This window comes from Netta rufina (assembly GCF_964035555.1).
Source record: "Netta rufina genome assembly, chromosome: 2".
Taxonomy (NCBI): Eukaryota; Metazoa; Chordata; class Aves; order Anseriformes; family Anatidae; genus Netta; species Netta rufina.
Window position 1 is genome coordinate 26,404,133 of NC_140124.1, and position 16,610 is coordinate 26,420,742.

A 16,610-nucleotide genomic window follows, 5' to 3' on the forward strand; every position below is an offset into this window, starting at 1 on the left:
AATATCAGAATGTTTAATAATTTTTAATGCAATAGTAATTCCATTAACAACAGTAAGTACCTTTCTGTTTTTAAAATGCATTCTACTAGTTTTTATGAACAACCAGTCATTGAAATTGGGATATAATGCAATTTTTACCAACACTTCACTACATGTTCAAATAATTTCCAGTAGTGCAAAAATCAAACATTAAACTACATGGAGAAACAACAACTAAAGCCCACAAAACCCAATAAATAGCTACTAAATTTTTGCTCAGGCCTGAACTATTTACAAATAGGATGATAAGATGAAGAAATTGAGTAAGCTTGTTATATTTTGGAGCAAATCCAAACAATAAGTTTTCAGTAAAATTCTTAAAATATACGTGTAAGTATGTGACTTGTGTGCCACCTGTAACGTTTGCAAGTGAGATATAAATAGTTGGTTTGTGCGTTTGTAATTAAGTTTCTATCAAGCAAAAATGATGGAATGCAGTGTACCATGTAGCTGACACATTAAGAATAAAAATCTTTAACATGCTAATTATAATTAGACAGATTTTAAAATGTGGAGAAATGTGAAAATAATCCGTTTGCAAACTTACGGTAAGTTTTATGGCCTTCTCTGGTGCTACTCCTAATAGCTGTGGTAACAGACCTGCAACGTGGAAAAGGAGAATTCAATGCATCAAGTAACTTGGTATTAACTAAACAAATCAACAAATGTATGTAGAGATCACCACCTAGAAACGGGCAATTTTTGCAGCGATTTTGTGTTATTAGATTTAATGAGAGTACTTAAACATTCCATTTTGAGAACAAACTTTGTGCTACCACTTCACTTCAAGTCAGATTAACTTCCTACATACACCATAGCTACTTTAGCTTTTTTAAATCTGTGATATTAGCTTGCTTTACGCTTAAACACCAATACAGATTTTGCCAACTATGTTTCAGTACTTTGTGCTACACTAACATTTATTTTTTGCATCTTCACAGAAAAACGTTTGAAGACCTTCTAATGAATTTTTAAGATATAAGATGTATTTATTTTAAAAGTCATGTGTGCATTACCTTTTTCTGGCAAAAACAGTAGCACTAGATGGTAGGATCCAAGGGGAAAAGAATCAAAATAATGCAAAACATTCAAGCATGTATGACTGCATTCTTGAGCACTTTGCCCAGTTAACTCACCAGTTCTTAAATTATGCTACTTTCTTCCCGGGTATGGAATTTCCTGTTTTATTTTGTTAGAAGTGATGCAGTATAAACTGGAAGTGGGAATCTGACTACTGGTTTCACTTGCCTGAAGTGAATAGACTGTATCTCGTTTGGGCAACACAACCCAAAAACATGCAGAGCTTACCAAGTAAGCCTGGGGCTAGAATGATGTTGTAAGCGTTCACAAGGATAATGAAATTAAGGCACCATTCAAATCACACAGGCTAGAATAGGCTGCTGGTGCAGACCCCTTTGTTTTAGCAGCTCAGGCAGCACCTCTGGGTACTTTCTACTAAGTCTGATATTTGCAGGTCTCCATGGTTTTCTTTTTGGAGAAAAAGAGACAACAATTAAGGTTCCACCTCTAAGAGCTCACTTGCTGAAAAGCATTTTCCCAAAAAGCTAAACATCAGAATAACAAAGAAAAATGAACATGCACTGGACTAGCCTATTCTTCCATTCTGCTACCATCTATCAATTTACTGGTTACTACCAGTTACTGGTTAGTTTCCTTAACAAGGAAAAGATGGCAGAGAATAGCACCATTTTGCTTGTGGGAGCCAAAAAGCCAGCCATATTTATAAACTATCACCTTTAAAATTTTGCCCCTGTATTAGTATTTTTGTTTTTAAAGTGTCAAAAAGAGTAATTAATTGCACATACAGCTGATATACATACACACCTAACAGTTACCTGAGAAAACCAAGTTGAAATATGATCACACGGCTGAATATTCAAACAAAAGAGTGCAGTAATACTAAGTTCACATACAGTTGCTCAGAAGAAGAGATTTTGCTAAGTATAATTTCAGAATTTGAGTTTTGGAATCAATTTTAGTTGCATAGTTGACTTGAATTCAAACCTCAATGAAAAAACATTAAAACCATCACAACTGTATGACTGAATATTGTACATCTGTCACACTAAGAATAAAAGCAAGGATATACACTGAATATAATTTTTACAGCTTTAATCTTATAAAGACCAAATTCTCTTTGTATCTGCTACAATATTAACCTAAATTTACATCTATGGGACAGATGTGGCTTTGTTCAGACATTTTTGCTAATGAATTTGTATCTTCGGTGATTAAAAAGACACTGTCTCCAGCTAAGAGAGGTAGAAGAACTCTTCATTTGCTCTCATACCTATGTAATAAAGCTATTTCCAAGTGGTACCTGTGCATTCTATACATTATGATTATCAAAACTCAATTCTCTTTATTATTTATCCTTTTGATGGAAGCCCTGAAACACTGTTGAAAGAGTTCTGAGGAGAATAGAGATGCTAGGCTTGAGAAGAAAGATAGCACATCTAGGGACACGTAAGAAAATGCTATTTTTCTGTTGGGGTTATCCTGACATGCTGAGCATTTTTCAATATCACTGTGCATTAGCAGATCAGCAATGTGTCACATGCACAGATGTAGGACAGGCTCAGAATTGTCTTAAAAAACTGTATGCTCTTGTAACATTCCAGAATAACATTTCGCACAACAGCAGCCTGCTAGTATAGAATATAGCAAACACATTATACAACCCATTTTTATATATCCAGTGCTCTTTCATAGCTCTTTACGTGAGAAAGATTACTGAAAGCTACATTCAGAGTTACTTTCTGAAAGCAGCCTAAATATAACCGAACAATATACATGCAAGAGCTCATCCAGCTCAGTTGTGGTGATGGTATTGAGCAAGTCTTATTTGGTCAAAGAATTTTTCAGACTTAACAGTGAAACTTCAGCTTCACATTGTGTAATGAACATCGTCTTCCCGTGGTATTAGAAAAACCTACAGAGTGAAGGAGCTGTTGCTCAGTGTAGGTTAAATAGTTGAAAGCATTTGGACATATGATGTTAAGGTGGGAACAGAATACTGCAACATTTTTCTATTACAGGATTCATATGAGAAATTGGGCAATTAATTTCCAGTTGCCATTTAAGCACAGCTCGATCAGACTGCAAGCAGGGTATTTATTTCATGAAGATGTTGTGCCGTGACAAAACTTTAGGGTAGGAGCAGGCTTGTATTTCCACTCTACAAAAGTGCTACTTCGTTGGATATTCTAGAGGAAAGCTCCTGCCACGGTCTTGTATCATTTGCATGGGAGTCCATCGAGAATAATGAAGTTGGATCATGAATGAATGAATGGATGTTAAGATCTAAGATCAGAAGGCATCTGGGGTCACTGCAGTGTTAGAAGCGCCATCTTAAGAAATAAAACTAACAGGTTCCTTACCAGTTAATGATCACAGATAACAGTCTTCCACAGCATTTCCTGTCTTTCTCATCCTCTTGGTGAAGTGGCATTAAGCAAAATGAAAACCGCTACTGAACATTTTAATGAGCTGCATTTTATCTCTGGTATTTTTATTTTCCATAAAAATTCTATCAGGTATAGATGAAATAATCTCTAAATCTCACTGCTTAAGACTGTGAAGCATTCTGTGACTTGTTAGGTGGACACAAAATTAAAATAATATTAAGAAATATAGGTGACCTCATCAGTTGGAAGAGATGTTGACAGATCACAGCTTCCAAAATTTTCTTGTATTTGCATATATATAAATACCTGCAAGTTTCTAAATACATATTTCAGGTATAAATGTAGCCACAACAGTAAATTATAGGTACCTGAGATGAATTTTCTTTTAAGCCATGCAGAGAAAGAGAGATGAAAATTCTATCTCAGATGCACAGTCTTAACAAAAATTAATCTAACAATGCAGCATTCAAATAATGGATATCATACAGCTAACGATTCTAAAGCGGTTGATATCACATTTGGTTTTTTAAAAAAATCAAAGCATCTTCTCAGTAGAAATGCTGATTATCCTTAGAACCAAATTTGCATTAAACAGAATTTAGCGCTCTCTGTACATCCACAAGATGGTGTAATTTATCCTTATCTGAGATGGTGGTTTACAACATGGTGGTTTTGCCCTTTTCCAGTTTGGAATAAAATAATTATAAAAAAAAAATCAGTTCACTTCACTGGATGTAACTATGTGCCTTGTATTAAAAATATCCTCTGAAATGGCTGGGTTCAGAGTAGGGTTTGTAATTCCTGCTGGCTATCTTGCAGTGTGGTATGACAAACAGACCACTGCTCCAAATGTTTCTACAAGTTTTTTTTGTTGTTCTTTTTTTTTTTTTTTCTTAAAGGTTTTGCATCACTATTCAGCTAAGTAGGAGAAAACTACCAATTACTGCTCCCTTTTCCAGTAGAAGAAAAAAAATGTGCCTAACTCTGACTGCCACACAGTGTAAGAAAAAACAGCAGTTACTGACAAGGAGCAAAAGGTGATGTACTTCGGTTTGTCTTAGCTAGCCTGGTAACTAAGATTAGAATTACATGATTCATGCTATAACTTTACTGCGCTACATTGTGTAAACATACTGATGTATAAAATGCTCCTTGCAAATTTTCCTGTCCTCTCTCAAGCTTAACTGGAAACCTTTATTCTGCACGTGGTTGCTCAGCTTTCCCCAACATGATCTACTTAGAAATTAGGCAAGAGTCTGAATTTATGGAAATGCGCAGAGGAAGCTCCAAATTCTTAGGAAGCTTTCAGCATTTCACTCTTTTTAATGAGAGAAGTTAAATCAGGCTGCCTTTTAAGTAGAGAATCTGTACAAGCGCAGGTCTCAATTTGCCTCTGAAATGATGGTGTTCTTTGCCACTGCACAATTTCTCTTATATAATCCAGAAATGAGATTATTGTCTTGGGTTTAGAAGACCAGCACCACCAGACTGTCTGGGATTTTACTATTCTGTATGCCTAGGAAGACTGAAAAGTATCAAAGGGGATGCAGAATGGAAAACCAAGCTATACTGATGGAGGCTTCAATATTTCCCTGAATTTGGCAATGAAAGATCACTCCAAAACCACAACAAACAAATTGAATTAAGAATCCACATTTTTGACATTTCTGAGTTTTTTTTTCTGGGTGAAAAATCACCATAGTTCAGAATTTACATAAGACAGGAGTGGATGGTTGTGGAGTTCTGTGTATTTATTCTTTCAGGATCATGGAAAAAGCAAGCATACATTTGCAGGGAATATATTTTGTTCTTTAGCCAATAACTGAGACTTTTTATGATCCCGATTGCTATAAAATGGAAACCATGTCAATACCCTTTATTAAATTACTAGGCCTACTCAAAAAATGGTCTCAGTCACAATTGATAACAAGACTCTTCCCGTCTCCAATTGTGCTGAAAGAATGACGAAGTCTGTATTTTGTGGAGAAGCTCTTTAGCCAACTTCCAGCAACTCAGATCATATATTACAGAGTGCCCATGTATCACAACACTTACTTTTAGAGTTGTTTCACACTTTGTCTTATGCAACTGTTAGCGTGTTTTGTTTTGTTTTTCCATTTTGTTTGTTTGTTTTCCCCTTTCAGGTGCATACAGCTTTGCCACACCATAACTTGTTCTACTGAATCTATTCCTCTTTCCTGACTCAACTGTTTTTAGAAATTCAGTTCAGTCATTACAGTATTCTCATTTTCAAAAATTAAAAAAGTTCCTAAGCAAGATCGCTAAAAATAAATAATGCAAATTTCAAATCCACCCCAATAAACATGGCAGATGGGGGAAAGATATCTCAGTAATGCAGATACTAGAAATATAATTTGCTTTATCTCTTCGACAGAAAAGAACTACAGACAAATGCACAGAATTCAGTAGTTTATGTTTCTTTATAACTACTTTTGACTTACCTGAACTTACATCACTAACACCATAACGGTGACAAGGACAAGATAAAAAATCCATCACTTGACTGTGGGCAATTATCTAAGATGTCTAAAGTGAGGATGATTTAGTTCCTGGACCAAGTAGAAGAGCTTTCTCCATTGACTATAAAGGGAGCTTGGAACAACTAATTTCATAACTTGGGAATAATGGTTACGTATATTAAGCTAAGTGGGTTGATCCCAGCTAATCTCTCTGGCTGACTCAACACTGACAAGCACAGAAGAGGTATACATAAAACTTGATAAAGATGACAATTCCCAGTGATCAGTGAAGCACATGGAACTGGTTCAAAGAGATTCGATTTGTCACAAGAGATATCACAAAAGGAGATCTGGTTAATAACAAGGTGCCATATTTTCAATACAGTTGTATGCTTTTAATAGTAAGAAAACAGATGAGAAAGAACACTGAAAAAAACAACAGAACAAAACAAAACAAAACCAGAAAGGATGATTTGTCTAACTTCTTACTAAACAGGACAAAACATTCTTGGTACTAAGGACTGCTAAGGGAATGAAAACTTGACTAATAATATAGTTTCGCTACAGGAAATTGCTGCTGCTACCCTATTGCAGATGAGGAAGGCAAGGACAGAAAGGTCCCACAAAGACATTCTCATTACAATGTTTTAATTATCAATAAGTTCACAGACAGTTCAGCTAGAATAGGAATGCAAATCAATATGAGATTTTAAATGAAGCAAAAGTACAAGCCAGACAAAATTGAAGTCTTTACAAAATGGTCTTAAAAATTCATTGTTCCCCTGAACTCTTCATTGTATCTTATTAGTATAAGCCACCTTTCAAACTTACCTCTATAAAGCCCAAAGAAACCTTCATAACGTAGCACTTTCTTGAAGCAATCAAAGCTGTTTTTATACATAAGTTCTCCCACAAAAGAGCCTGTAGAGCGCTGGTTTTGCATACGAGTTTTTACCAAATCAATTGGGTAGACTGCCGTGGCTCCAACAGCTGCAAATAAAAATCAAGCTGTAAGAAAATAATGATTTGTGGTGTTTGTCCGCAACTGTCATCTTCCACATTTCTCTCTCTCTCTGCACTTGGTTTTATCTTTTTTTTTTCTCCTTATTATGTTTTGGATATATAAAACTACCACCCACAATTTTAACCAAAAGCATTTCTTGACCCTACTTCATTATTAATCTGATTCTTCTGAAACTGGTTTGGTGACAAAATTAAGTAGAAACACCACCCGCAAACTCCAACAATTTTCCATAAATTCCATAAATTCTTGTAGACCAGACCACCTCTTCCCCTTCTATCTTATAGTCATCCCAGTCCTCAGATGTGGATTCAAGGGAAAGATGGGGAAGCCTTCCACACTCAATTGAAAGGCAGAAGTGGAGAAGGGGAAGAAGTGCAGAAGAAAAAAAAATACAAGCGAAAACCAGTGAAGATGAATTCTATTTCGCTCAGCCATGACTAACCTCCAGCTACTGAACCAAGGGCAAACCTGTACGCTGATTCTGCAATCTGGATGAGAACAGGTCGAGACACATCACCCGGAGCTTTCTGTTGAGACAGGATTTAAAATAAAAGAAAGAACAAGAAAAATAATCAGACAATTGTATTTCACAAGGGAATATTTCATGATTAGACAGTATACAGATACCTGGAGAAAATCCCAGAATACATTGGAGATTTTGTTTTTAATTATTATTTCTTTTCAATACATTTCTAAGCATCATATAGTACAGCCTCTTCAGTTTGGGACAGAGAATACAAGAAAGACTGATGCTACAAGAAATTATACAACTCTAAAATCAACAATCCAAATACGCATATAAAAGGGCACACATATTACACCTTAGGTTATTAATTTTCTACAGCTAAAAGCAACTCCAGTTTGGAATTGTGGCCAAAAATAGGTGTGCCTATTACCTCTCAGGCTGTCAAAGCATGTATGCGAGCATTATTCATATACATTTGCTCAAGGACAATAGGGTTTCATAAAATACCCCTACAATTTCAGTTTTCTTACACTCCATGAGCATTAGATTCAAGTGAATGAAAAATAAATTTCAGAACTGCTCCAGATTAAAAATTGCTATCCAATGAGAGAATATATATATATATATATATATATATATACATATATAAGTAAAATTATATCAGAAAATATATCTGTATAACAAAAATTATGCAGGTTCCTTAGTACTTCATAGATTTTTTTCTGAAAAATAGATTATACATATAGATTTTTTTTCTGAAATATATATAGATTTTATATACTTTTTTTTTTAATTATTTTTTTTTCTGAAAATAAGTTTAGGTTTAAGCTAATACTCCAATCTATCTGGAATTGGCCAAAAAACAAGATGAAGGCATCGGTGTTGCTGAAAATCATTTCAGTTTGAGCATCAAGCAGATGACATTAAAAAGGAACTGGATGGGAAAACCAAAAGGTAGAGGCAGATACGGAGAAATGGTGAGATTTTAAGCAGGTTCATATGTTCTAGCCTCTTAAAATGGCATAAATTATATTGGCAAAGACAGTGGCCCCAAAGCAAAAATTGAAAAAAAAAGCAAAAAAAAAACCACCATCCTAGATACTGTCTTGGAGTTGTGGTGGTGGTGTTCAAGTGTAGGGGAGGGAGGAGAAAAAGAAAGAGAAGTGAAAGAGACGCATGTGTACACACATACACATGCAGGCTTGGCTTATGGCCTGGTAGCCCTAAAAATGTAGCCTGCATCAAATCATTGTGGTCAAACTGGCGTCTCTGCACAGACCCAGAGTAGGAAAACAAAACAAAACAAAAAAAGTTAGTCTCACAAGACACAAAGTTAAGACTGCCTTAAAATAGACAGAGAGAAAGAGGAAAACAGAAACAGAGACTTAGTTTTAAATCTATCTGTATAGTAACTTGTATCATGAAAAAATAACATATGCTACAATAATATAAAAACTAAAAAAACAGTAAGTTTGACATTTAAATCAGTAAGTTTGACTTCTTTTTTCCTCTAACACAACAGAAGTTCATCTTCTGTTATACCATCAAGAGAAGACCTTTAGTTTTTGTACATACAGAGAATATTATTGCTTATAGGGAAATTGTGATGGTAGACCAAACATAATTTCTCCTATTTTGATATTCAGCAGAGTATAAAGCAAAGCAGAGAATACTCTGAAGCCTTGAACATGCGTGCATTTTCAGAACAAGGGCTGTCATTTAATAGACTAGATGCTGAATTTACCATCCATACTTAGAGCAGGAAGTCTTTCCTCATTAAAAAGAACAGAGAGCAACAGAATCATGAAACATAAACAACTTAATTAGGTATACACCTAATATTTACTAAATGGCTGGATAACACTCATACATCTTGTTTTATCTTTCCAAAGTAAATTACATTTAACCTGTCAAAATGCAACCCAAGAGAAAGGGGCACAGAGAAGAGATGGAAATGACATGATGCAGGTTAAAAATAAATTCTAACAAGAAGATATTCCTCACAGATATTACAAAACACAAGAGAAAAGCAACTTAGCTTTATGACTACATAGAGAGGTAGGATATCTATTTATCTAACACTGAGTACAGAACACAATACAAAACAGCATCTTGCTGGCTCCTGTTCTTACCTGCCTCTGGGCCTCAGCCAGGTTGTAGGGCAACGTCCCTTCCTCCAGAGGAGCAATTCTTTCTATGTCAGCTAATGTCATGCGCCTGAGGAAATTAATTCAGCTTAGTGATTGCTTACAGATAGGTTTTGGATCACAAGGAGTTACCCGCACTTGACCACTACATTACACCCTTCTGCTTCCCACCGCCACCTCCCTCTCCTTCAGAGTATGAGAGAGGAGGAAAGAAAAAAGGGAAGGATAGATAATTCTTCACTTACCCCCGCGGCTCATATAAATCTGCTAACTGAAACAAGATGTCAACTTCCATGGGTGTAACCTGACCAAATTTCTGAGCTGCCAGAACAAACTCCTCTGCAACAGAACAGAAATACAGAAGAGAAAGAAAAACTAATCAACCCAGATACATGTAATCCAAAGCACTTCGGAGTTACTTTATATTTTAGTATTAAGCAGAAGATGCGGGTGTGGAGGGGAAGGGGGAGAGAAAAATAAAAGTGACCCACCACTAAAGCGTTCCTGCCGCTACATAAATGTATGTTTGAAATGGTATATCCATCATGCAAACGAGCACTACTCTCTGGTCTTAAAGCTTAGTGCTATCAGCAGGATTTAGGATATTTGACATACGGTATCAATCAGTTGCGGGTCAGGGGGAAAAAAAAAAAAAGGCAAAAAAAATCAGGAGTCAAGAGATGTGGAACTTTTCATGCATAGTCAGGGTAGGCCACATTAATGAAACTTTGGCGTTGCACAGGGAATTCTCTATAAAAGTGGTTAGATATAGCAGATAACATCTTGTTCCAAGCTTGTAGATCAGCTTACTGTGCCGCCAATACAAGTTTATGGAATTCTTCAACTACCCTTGAAGGTCACTTTAATAGGCTGCCAATTTGGCAGGAGTCCTAGGAAGTTTTTTAAACTTTTAAATATCTATACATACTTTCCTCACCCTGCCCCCACTGCCAGTTTTACCAGGACCTTTTTCTGATGGAAACAAATGAAAAACCTGGAAGGTGGACTCCAGCAGGAATGTACAAAACTACGGATGTACCAAGAAATGGGAACAAAGCAGGCTGTCTCCCCCTCCCATGGATTTAAAAGCATACAGATGAGGTCTTCCCCTCCACCCTGCCCCAGCCAAATGCCCAAGGAAACTTCCAGACTGCAAACATTTATACCAACCCTTAGTGACTTCCACATCTTTTCTATTTCCAGCCAGAGTACTGTAGATCTTTCTAATGAGCTCCATGTTGTTAAGGAGAGAATTAAATCCATTAAAATAGGAAAAGCTGACCTGATGGGAAGTGGTACCTCCAGCAGCCTAGAGTGGAGACAGTAAAAGAAGAAAAGAGAAGGGAGAGTGTTAAAAGATTTAGAAAAATCTTGACATAAAATTAATGTTTCAAAATCTTTGTAAGAGTGACAGTAGCACAGAGTTGCTTTTAAAAAAAATAATAATGCGAAATAAAGAAAACTATGAAAGATTCTTATGTTACTGAAACTAATCATGACCAGAATGTAAAACTCTCCCCACCCTACAAACCTAAACAAATACATATGCAGGATTATAACAACATAACCAGTAGTAATTTACAAAGTTCAAGTTTCAGTACTGTTTCAGTTGGAAATGTTTTATAAGTTGGCTTATTTCTAGTAATGAGGAAATCTACTTCTACATGTAAAGTATATTACTATACAGAAAATTTCAACAAAATCAAAACATATTCTGAAAAAGGTCAATTCAAACGTTTAAATTCACAGGCATTTCAAGTTGTGGAAAACCAGCAGTAAGCTCTCAGGCTTATATCAGGCAGTCAAACCAAATGGGAACAATGAGGTTCAAACAGTTATTCGTTCTCAAATGAGTACTGAACCCAAGCCTTTATTGTGAAGTGGTGTTGGGTCTGCACACAGAAAAAAAAATATTGGGCCAATTCACTAATTTAAAGTTTAAGATTGATGATCTACAAGATTTCTGAAAACAATGTGTAAGCTTGCCAAAATTTAATTGACCTTGAGGGAGAATCAAAAACCTCATCTGATATTTTCTGAGAGAGTATATGACCCAGGAAAGCTGCTAGCAAGACTGGGGAGAGAACAGAGGAAGAAGGTATCAGAAATCATTGTCCATGAGTCTTCTGGCTATGCCTTTCACTCTATGCTCCTTCCAATATTCTGCACCCAGTTTGCAGTTCTCATCACTTTACACATCTCCCTGGAATTCTCCATTACAAATCAAAGAAGAACAAATTTCTTTAAACCTGGATATAGCCAAACATCATATTATTTGGAAAGAACTGCTACAAATTTCCAAGATTAGAAACTGTGGTCAAAACCAAATGTACCTTTTTTTTTCCCTCTTCATATTTATCTAAATATGAATAATATTTAATTTGGCCTATCATGCTGTAATAGAAGTTCTGCTTTGTGAGAAACACAGTTCACAAAAGACGAATCTCATATGTTCTGAAAGGCCATTCTTCCTGGAAAACTAGAGACTTTCCTCATGAGATACAGCAGAAAATTAATAAATTACTAAAAATTAAAATTATAGATTCTGCTTAATGGATAACAGAAATATAACAATAGGGTCTATAAATCAGGAAAATGTCCACTAAATAATAAAATGTATTTCAAGCCAAAAAATGTGTACACTTGATGCGTAACTACTATCAGTGAATGCACTTGGGTGGTGTTGCAGTTCATACACACTCTCAGGTGTCTGGAAATTACCCTCCAAAGACCAGAACTGACATTACAAAGCAAGTTCTTTGAGGATGCGTTCCTAAATAGGATGCAATAGTGTTGTGCATTTTTACTTTGAGGAAAAAAAAAGAAAGGAATGACCAGAAATAGCCACAGAACTCCACATTTGTAGGTCATTACTAAGATCCACCTACTCGCTTTGTCTTTTGTCTCAGGAGACCAGGAACATTGAGAACACATAATGTAATGAGGGTTAACTTTCCTATGTGTAGAATGACTGCTAAGCTTACAAACACATTATTTGTAATGTGGACTATGTGCCACACAGAGCAGTCAAGTTACATAAAAAAGGAACCTCAGCCTTGTATCCCATGTCTTTCCCAATGGTGCTACCAGAGCTACTCACAGCTACTAGACATTCTTCAACAAATGGCGTCAGCATATGTGGTCGGATGGTGACCATAATGTCCCTGAAGTCCATAGCTGTGACTCTTCCAGCCTGAGCATTGTCCCGTTGCACAAAAGCTTGTTTTGCATGTTCTAACTGTATCTCCTGGAAATATATGAAAAACAAACAAAGCAAAAGGTTCAGAATTATTACCTTAACAGTTAGATTTATTTAATGGAATCCAACAGAATGTCTCATACTTAACAAAACACAGTTACATGTAACCCAATTTTAATTGATACTGTATGTATAATTTTCAGCCTTTTCCAACTGTTTCCAACATATATGGCCTTTGTCACTGATCTGAGCATCTAAAACAACAGCTATGATTTTTCTGCCCTGGGGGCATTAGGTCATGCAATTAATTTAACTGAGAAATGAAGGGCATGTTGATATGCCACAAGTGGAGGCAACCTCCCATGCATGAACATTAAAGTGTTCCATGATGTGCATTATCCAGTTTATTGCACGTGTTGCTGCAGGTCAAAAAATATTCCATTCTTTGCTACCATTTGAATTAAGACAATGCAATGACCAGAGATTTCCACACAGACATCCACTAGTACTGAAAGCATTCCCTCAAAAAGCATCCTCTTTAAAAATATATGTATCTATAAAGGACAGCAGCAGTTTAATTTAAAACTCATAGTATCGTGACTGGTTAAAGATCACCTCTCAATATGTCAGCTGCAGTAACAGGCAGAAACCTATCACAAGTACTATCTGACACAACCACCTGATAAACTCAGTCTGTGATTCACTGAGAGAAGATAAAAAGGCATTAGACCACTCAAAAATCTGTGTCTTTTTCTACCGTGACCTTCTCCACTTCTTCATAAATTACTGTTAGGATTCTTTCTTATTTTTTAATTAAAAAGAACAATCCTGCAGAGATGGTAACTTGACAATGTGTATCAAAGTTTTATGTAGTTCTACAGATTTCCTTAAAGCAGAATTACATTTTGGTGACATAGTTTGACTTACCAATCAGTGTTTCTCTACTGACTGGAAGAAAACAACTCATTACCATCTCCTTCCTTCCAATTTCAAGGCTTAAAAATACTTCACTGGAAATACAGTGCCTCGTCTGAATACAAATTCATAATCAATTACTCAGAAAATGGAATCACAGCAAAAGTATGTCAGTTACACTACGCCAAGTCTTGCAGTGGACAACGACACTATCCTATTACTCTAATTCCAGTTGCAAATATGCCTTAAAAGTCACATTAATCCAAGACTCACACTAGTCAGGAATCACAAGCCCGATGTACTCTCGGTGAACACGATCCTCTGTAAGTTGCCGTTTATCTCTCAGCAATATTCAAAGGGGCAGAGAGTGAATGGTGAAAGGCAAACTCAACAGGTGCAGGACCAGGTCCACAGAAGGCCTGCAGCCACCACCCATCCTACTCACCCACCTCACGCTGCCATTCAAACCATTTTTGCCTTTTCACTTCAGTCTCCCAGCCTCTCTAATTTTAGACTTAACTCCTAATTAAAACGCTATACCCTGAACTGAAAGGTATGATGAAAAGCAGCCCGTATATTAGGCAGAAGAAGTTAAAGGTGGGGGGAGAGGAAAGGCCCGATCGGTGTTTCAACAGGGCACTTCACTCCCAGAATTATTCAGAAATTTCTGCTTTTAATGAGAAATGCTTGTGGGGTATAATTTGCAGTGTTACAATTTCAGTTCTGTCACGTTTCCTTTACATTACAGCCCCCTGTGTGGAGGTGTTACAATTGAGCAATCCGGCTGGATGCGGCCATGCAAGCTTCTGCTTCATTCTGGTTGTGCCTATAATTTCAACAGAATTTGGAAGCAGGCAACACTGGGAGGTTTACAGTGGGAGGAGCACAGGAACACACAAAAAAAACTTGTCAGCTTGAGGCAGGCAGGTACTCAGGAGGCACGCAGCTCTGAAGAGGAGTTAGGTGTAACAACCCCTGTCTCCCTAAATGCTCACCTCCTGGCAGATGGGAACACAGGAGCAAATGAACAAAAATATGAAGACATTAACAAAAACAACTGTCATTAAGTGGCAGCATCATAAAAAAACGCCTATATTTAGCAGAAGAATAACATGGGAAACAGTGAATGTTGCTTTTCTTCTCTCTCTTGTTCCATTTGTTTTAACCACCAAAATTGCTGACAGTCCTGTGGTGGCAGAAACCAGCATTTAAATGCAGTTAAAAAAAAAAAAAAAAAAAACAAAAAACAAAAAACACAACAACCTGGAGGACCACTTGCAGAACATAAGTCCAGTTTGCTACCACCTCTGCACAGCAGGTGTTGGTGGGCCCTTGGCTGAGAGCAGTGTCACAGCCACAGAAGCAAAGCAGCGCTCACGATCCAGAAACATATGTTAAGGGCATGTTTCTTGTCATCACTCGGCTAATTACAAAATGGCTTTAGTACCACAATCAAGTACAAGCCAAACCACCCCATCTTCTCCTTGCTTACATGATTCCTTGCTTGGTACCCATGGAATTAACTAGAGAGAATTAATTATCCCACTTGGTTAAACACGTGGTCAAGGCCTCAGTGCTGCCACTTGCCCATACTCTCGTCAGCTAGTAAATAACTGCTTAGCTGTAAAAAGACAGAAAGTCAAAGCTCTGAATAGGGTGATCTCCATCTTCTGGAGCTCCCTATTCACACCCTTAGTTCAGAAATGAAAGAGTTTAAGCAGACTGCAAATAGTTAGTGAAGACATCCCACTTTCTCAGCAAGGTTGGGTCTTTCCAGGCTGCAGCTGTTCTGAGCTGTGATAAGCACTGCTTTGTTCGGGTTGCATCAAATGGAAGGAAGCACAAGGACCTGCTGTCACAGAACAGTCCCAAAATGCAAACAAGACAGTGATAGGGCATATGAGAACATTCAGACATTATATGCAGAGGAAACTTAGCCTCAAAACCAAATTTCTCATATAAAATCCATCACAAAACAGACAGATGTCACTTCTCTAATCACTGTACATTGCACAACAATGCAATAAACGCCTGAAACTCCTTAGCTCCAAAGAAAAGCTACCGATTCCAGCAGTCCCTGGTGAGTCTCAACGTTAAGGCACCTCACAGCTTGACTGTGTTTCAAAATGAGGGTCAGCAGCTATGAGCAATTTATCAGGGAAATCTGATGAGACATTCATAACATGTCCTATGCTGTGTACATGCAGTAATATAAAAAATACGACTTTAAAATAAACTCAAAAAATGCAAAGCTGTAGTAGCATTTACAGACGCTATCTGATCTGCAGAAACATTTGTTTTACCTATTTCTGTCCAGTATTGCTTACTGAGACAGATTATGTTTAAAAGGAATACAATCCTCATTGCTTTGCAATACAAATTGCACATGCTAAAGAACCTTCTCTGACTAGACTTTTTGTAAACATAGATATACTTTAGAAAATAAGCTTCTCCCTTGATGCTGCAAGTCCAAAATTCCCCCAGCTAGTATAAGACGTTGTGAAAAATTAATTTGCACATCATGGCACGCATGCTGGCACCAAAATGTCCATGAAATTATTTCCCATCTACAGATCTTACCTCAGCTTTCACTTACAGCTCATTACGAACTTCATTACTTTCCAGGTAGATAGAAACTTATGCTTGGGTTCCATCCCAATGGATCTACAAGCCATCATATGCAGCACAATCCTTTCTACCAGAGCAAAACCTGGGGTGTCAATTATAAAGAGTACTACTTCATCAACTAATATGCTGGGCATGAATAAATCCCCAGATAACGCGGAAATGGATTTAGCAAGTCCACATATAAGCATATATTAAAATCCATTCTGCAGAATAGATTTCACATGCTGGGAAAGGGGCCAGCATCGCGCTTCATGAAGCAGACTTGCCGTTTAAGTGATAATAGA

The 16,610-nt window shown here is 36.9% G+C and overlaps 1 protein-coding gene across 1 annotated transcript in view; it reads right to left on the reverse strand.

Moving 5' to 3' along the window:
* SLC25A13 (solute carrier family 25 member 13) overlaps positions 1 to 16,610 on the reverse strand; it is a 95,537-nt gene that overhangs the window by 30,026 nt on the left and 48,901 nt on the right. The window contains exons 6-12 of the mRNA XM_084282252.1: positions 12,685 to 12,831; positions 10,755 to 10,893; positions 9,830 to 9,923; positions 9,570 to 9,654; positions 7,414 to 7,498; positions 6,779 to 6,937; positions 587 to 639 (exon numbers count right to left, since the gene is read on the reverse strand). Coding sequence (XP_084138378.1) covers positions 587 to 639; positions 6,779 to 6,937; positions 7,414 to 7,498; positions 9,570 to 9,654; positions 9,830 to 9,923; positions 10,755 to 10,893; positions 12,685 to 12,831 — 762 coding nt within the window. The remainder of the gene's footprint in view (positions 1 to 586; positions 640 to 6,778; positions 6,938 to 7,413; positions 7,499 to 9,569; positions 9,655 to 9,829; positions 9,924 to 10,754; positions 10,894 to 12,684; positions 12,832 to 16,610) is intronic.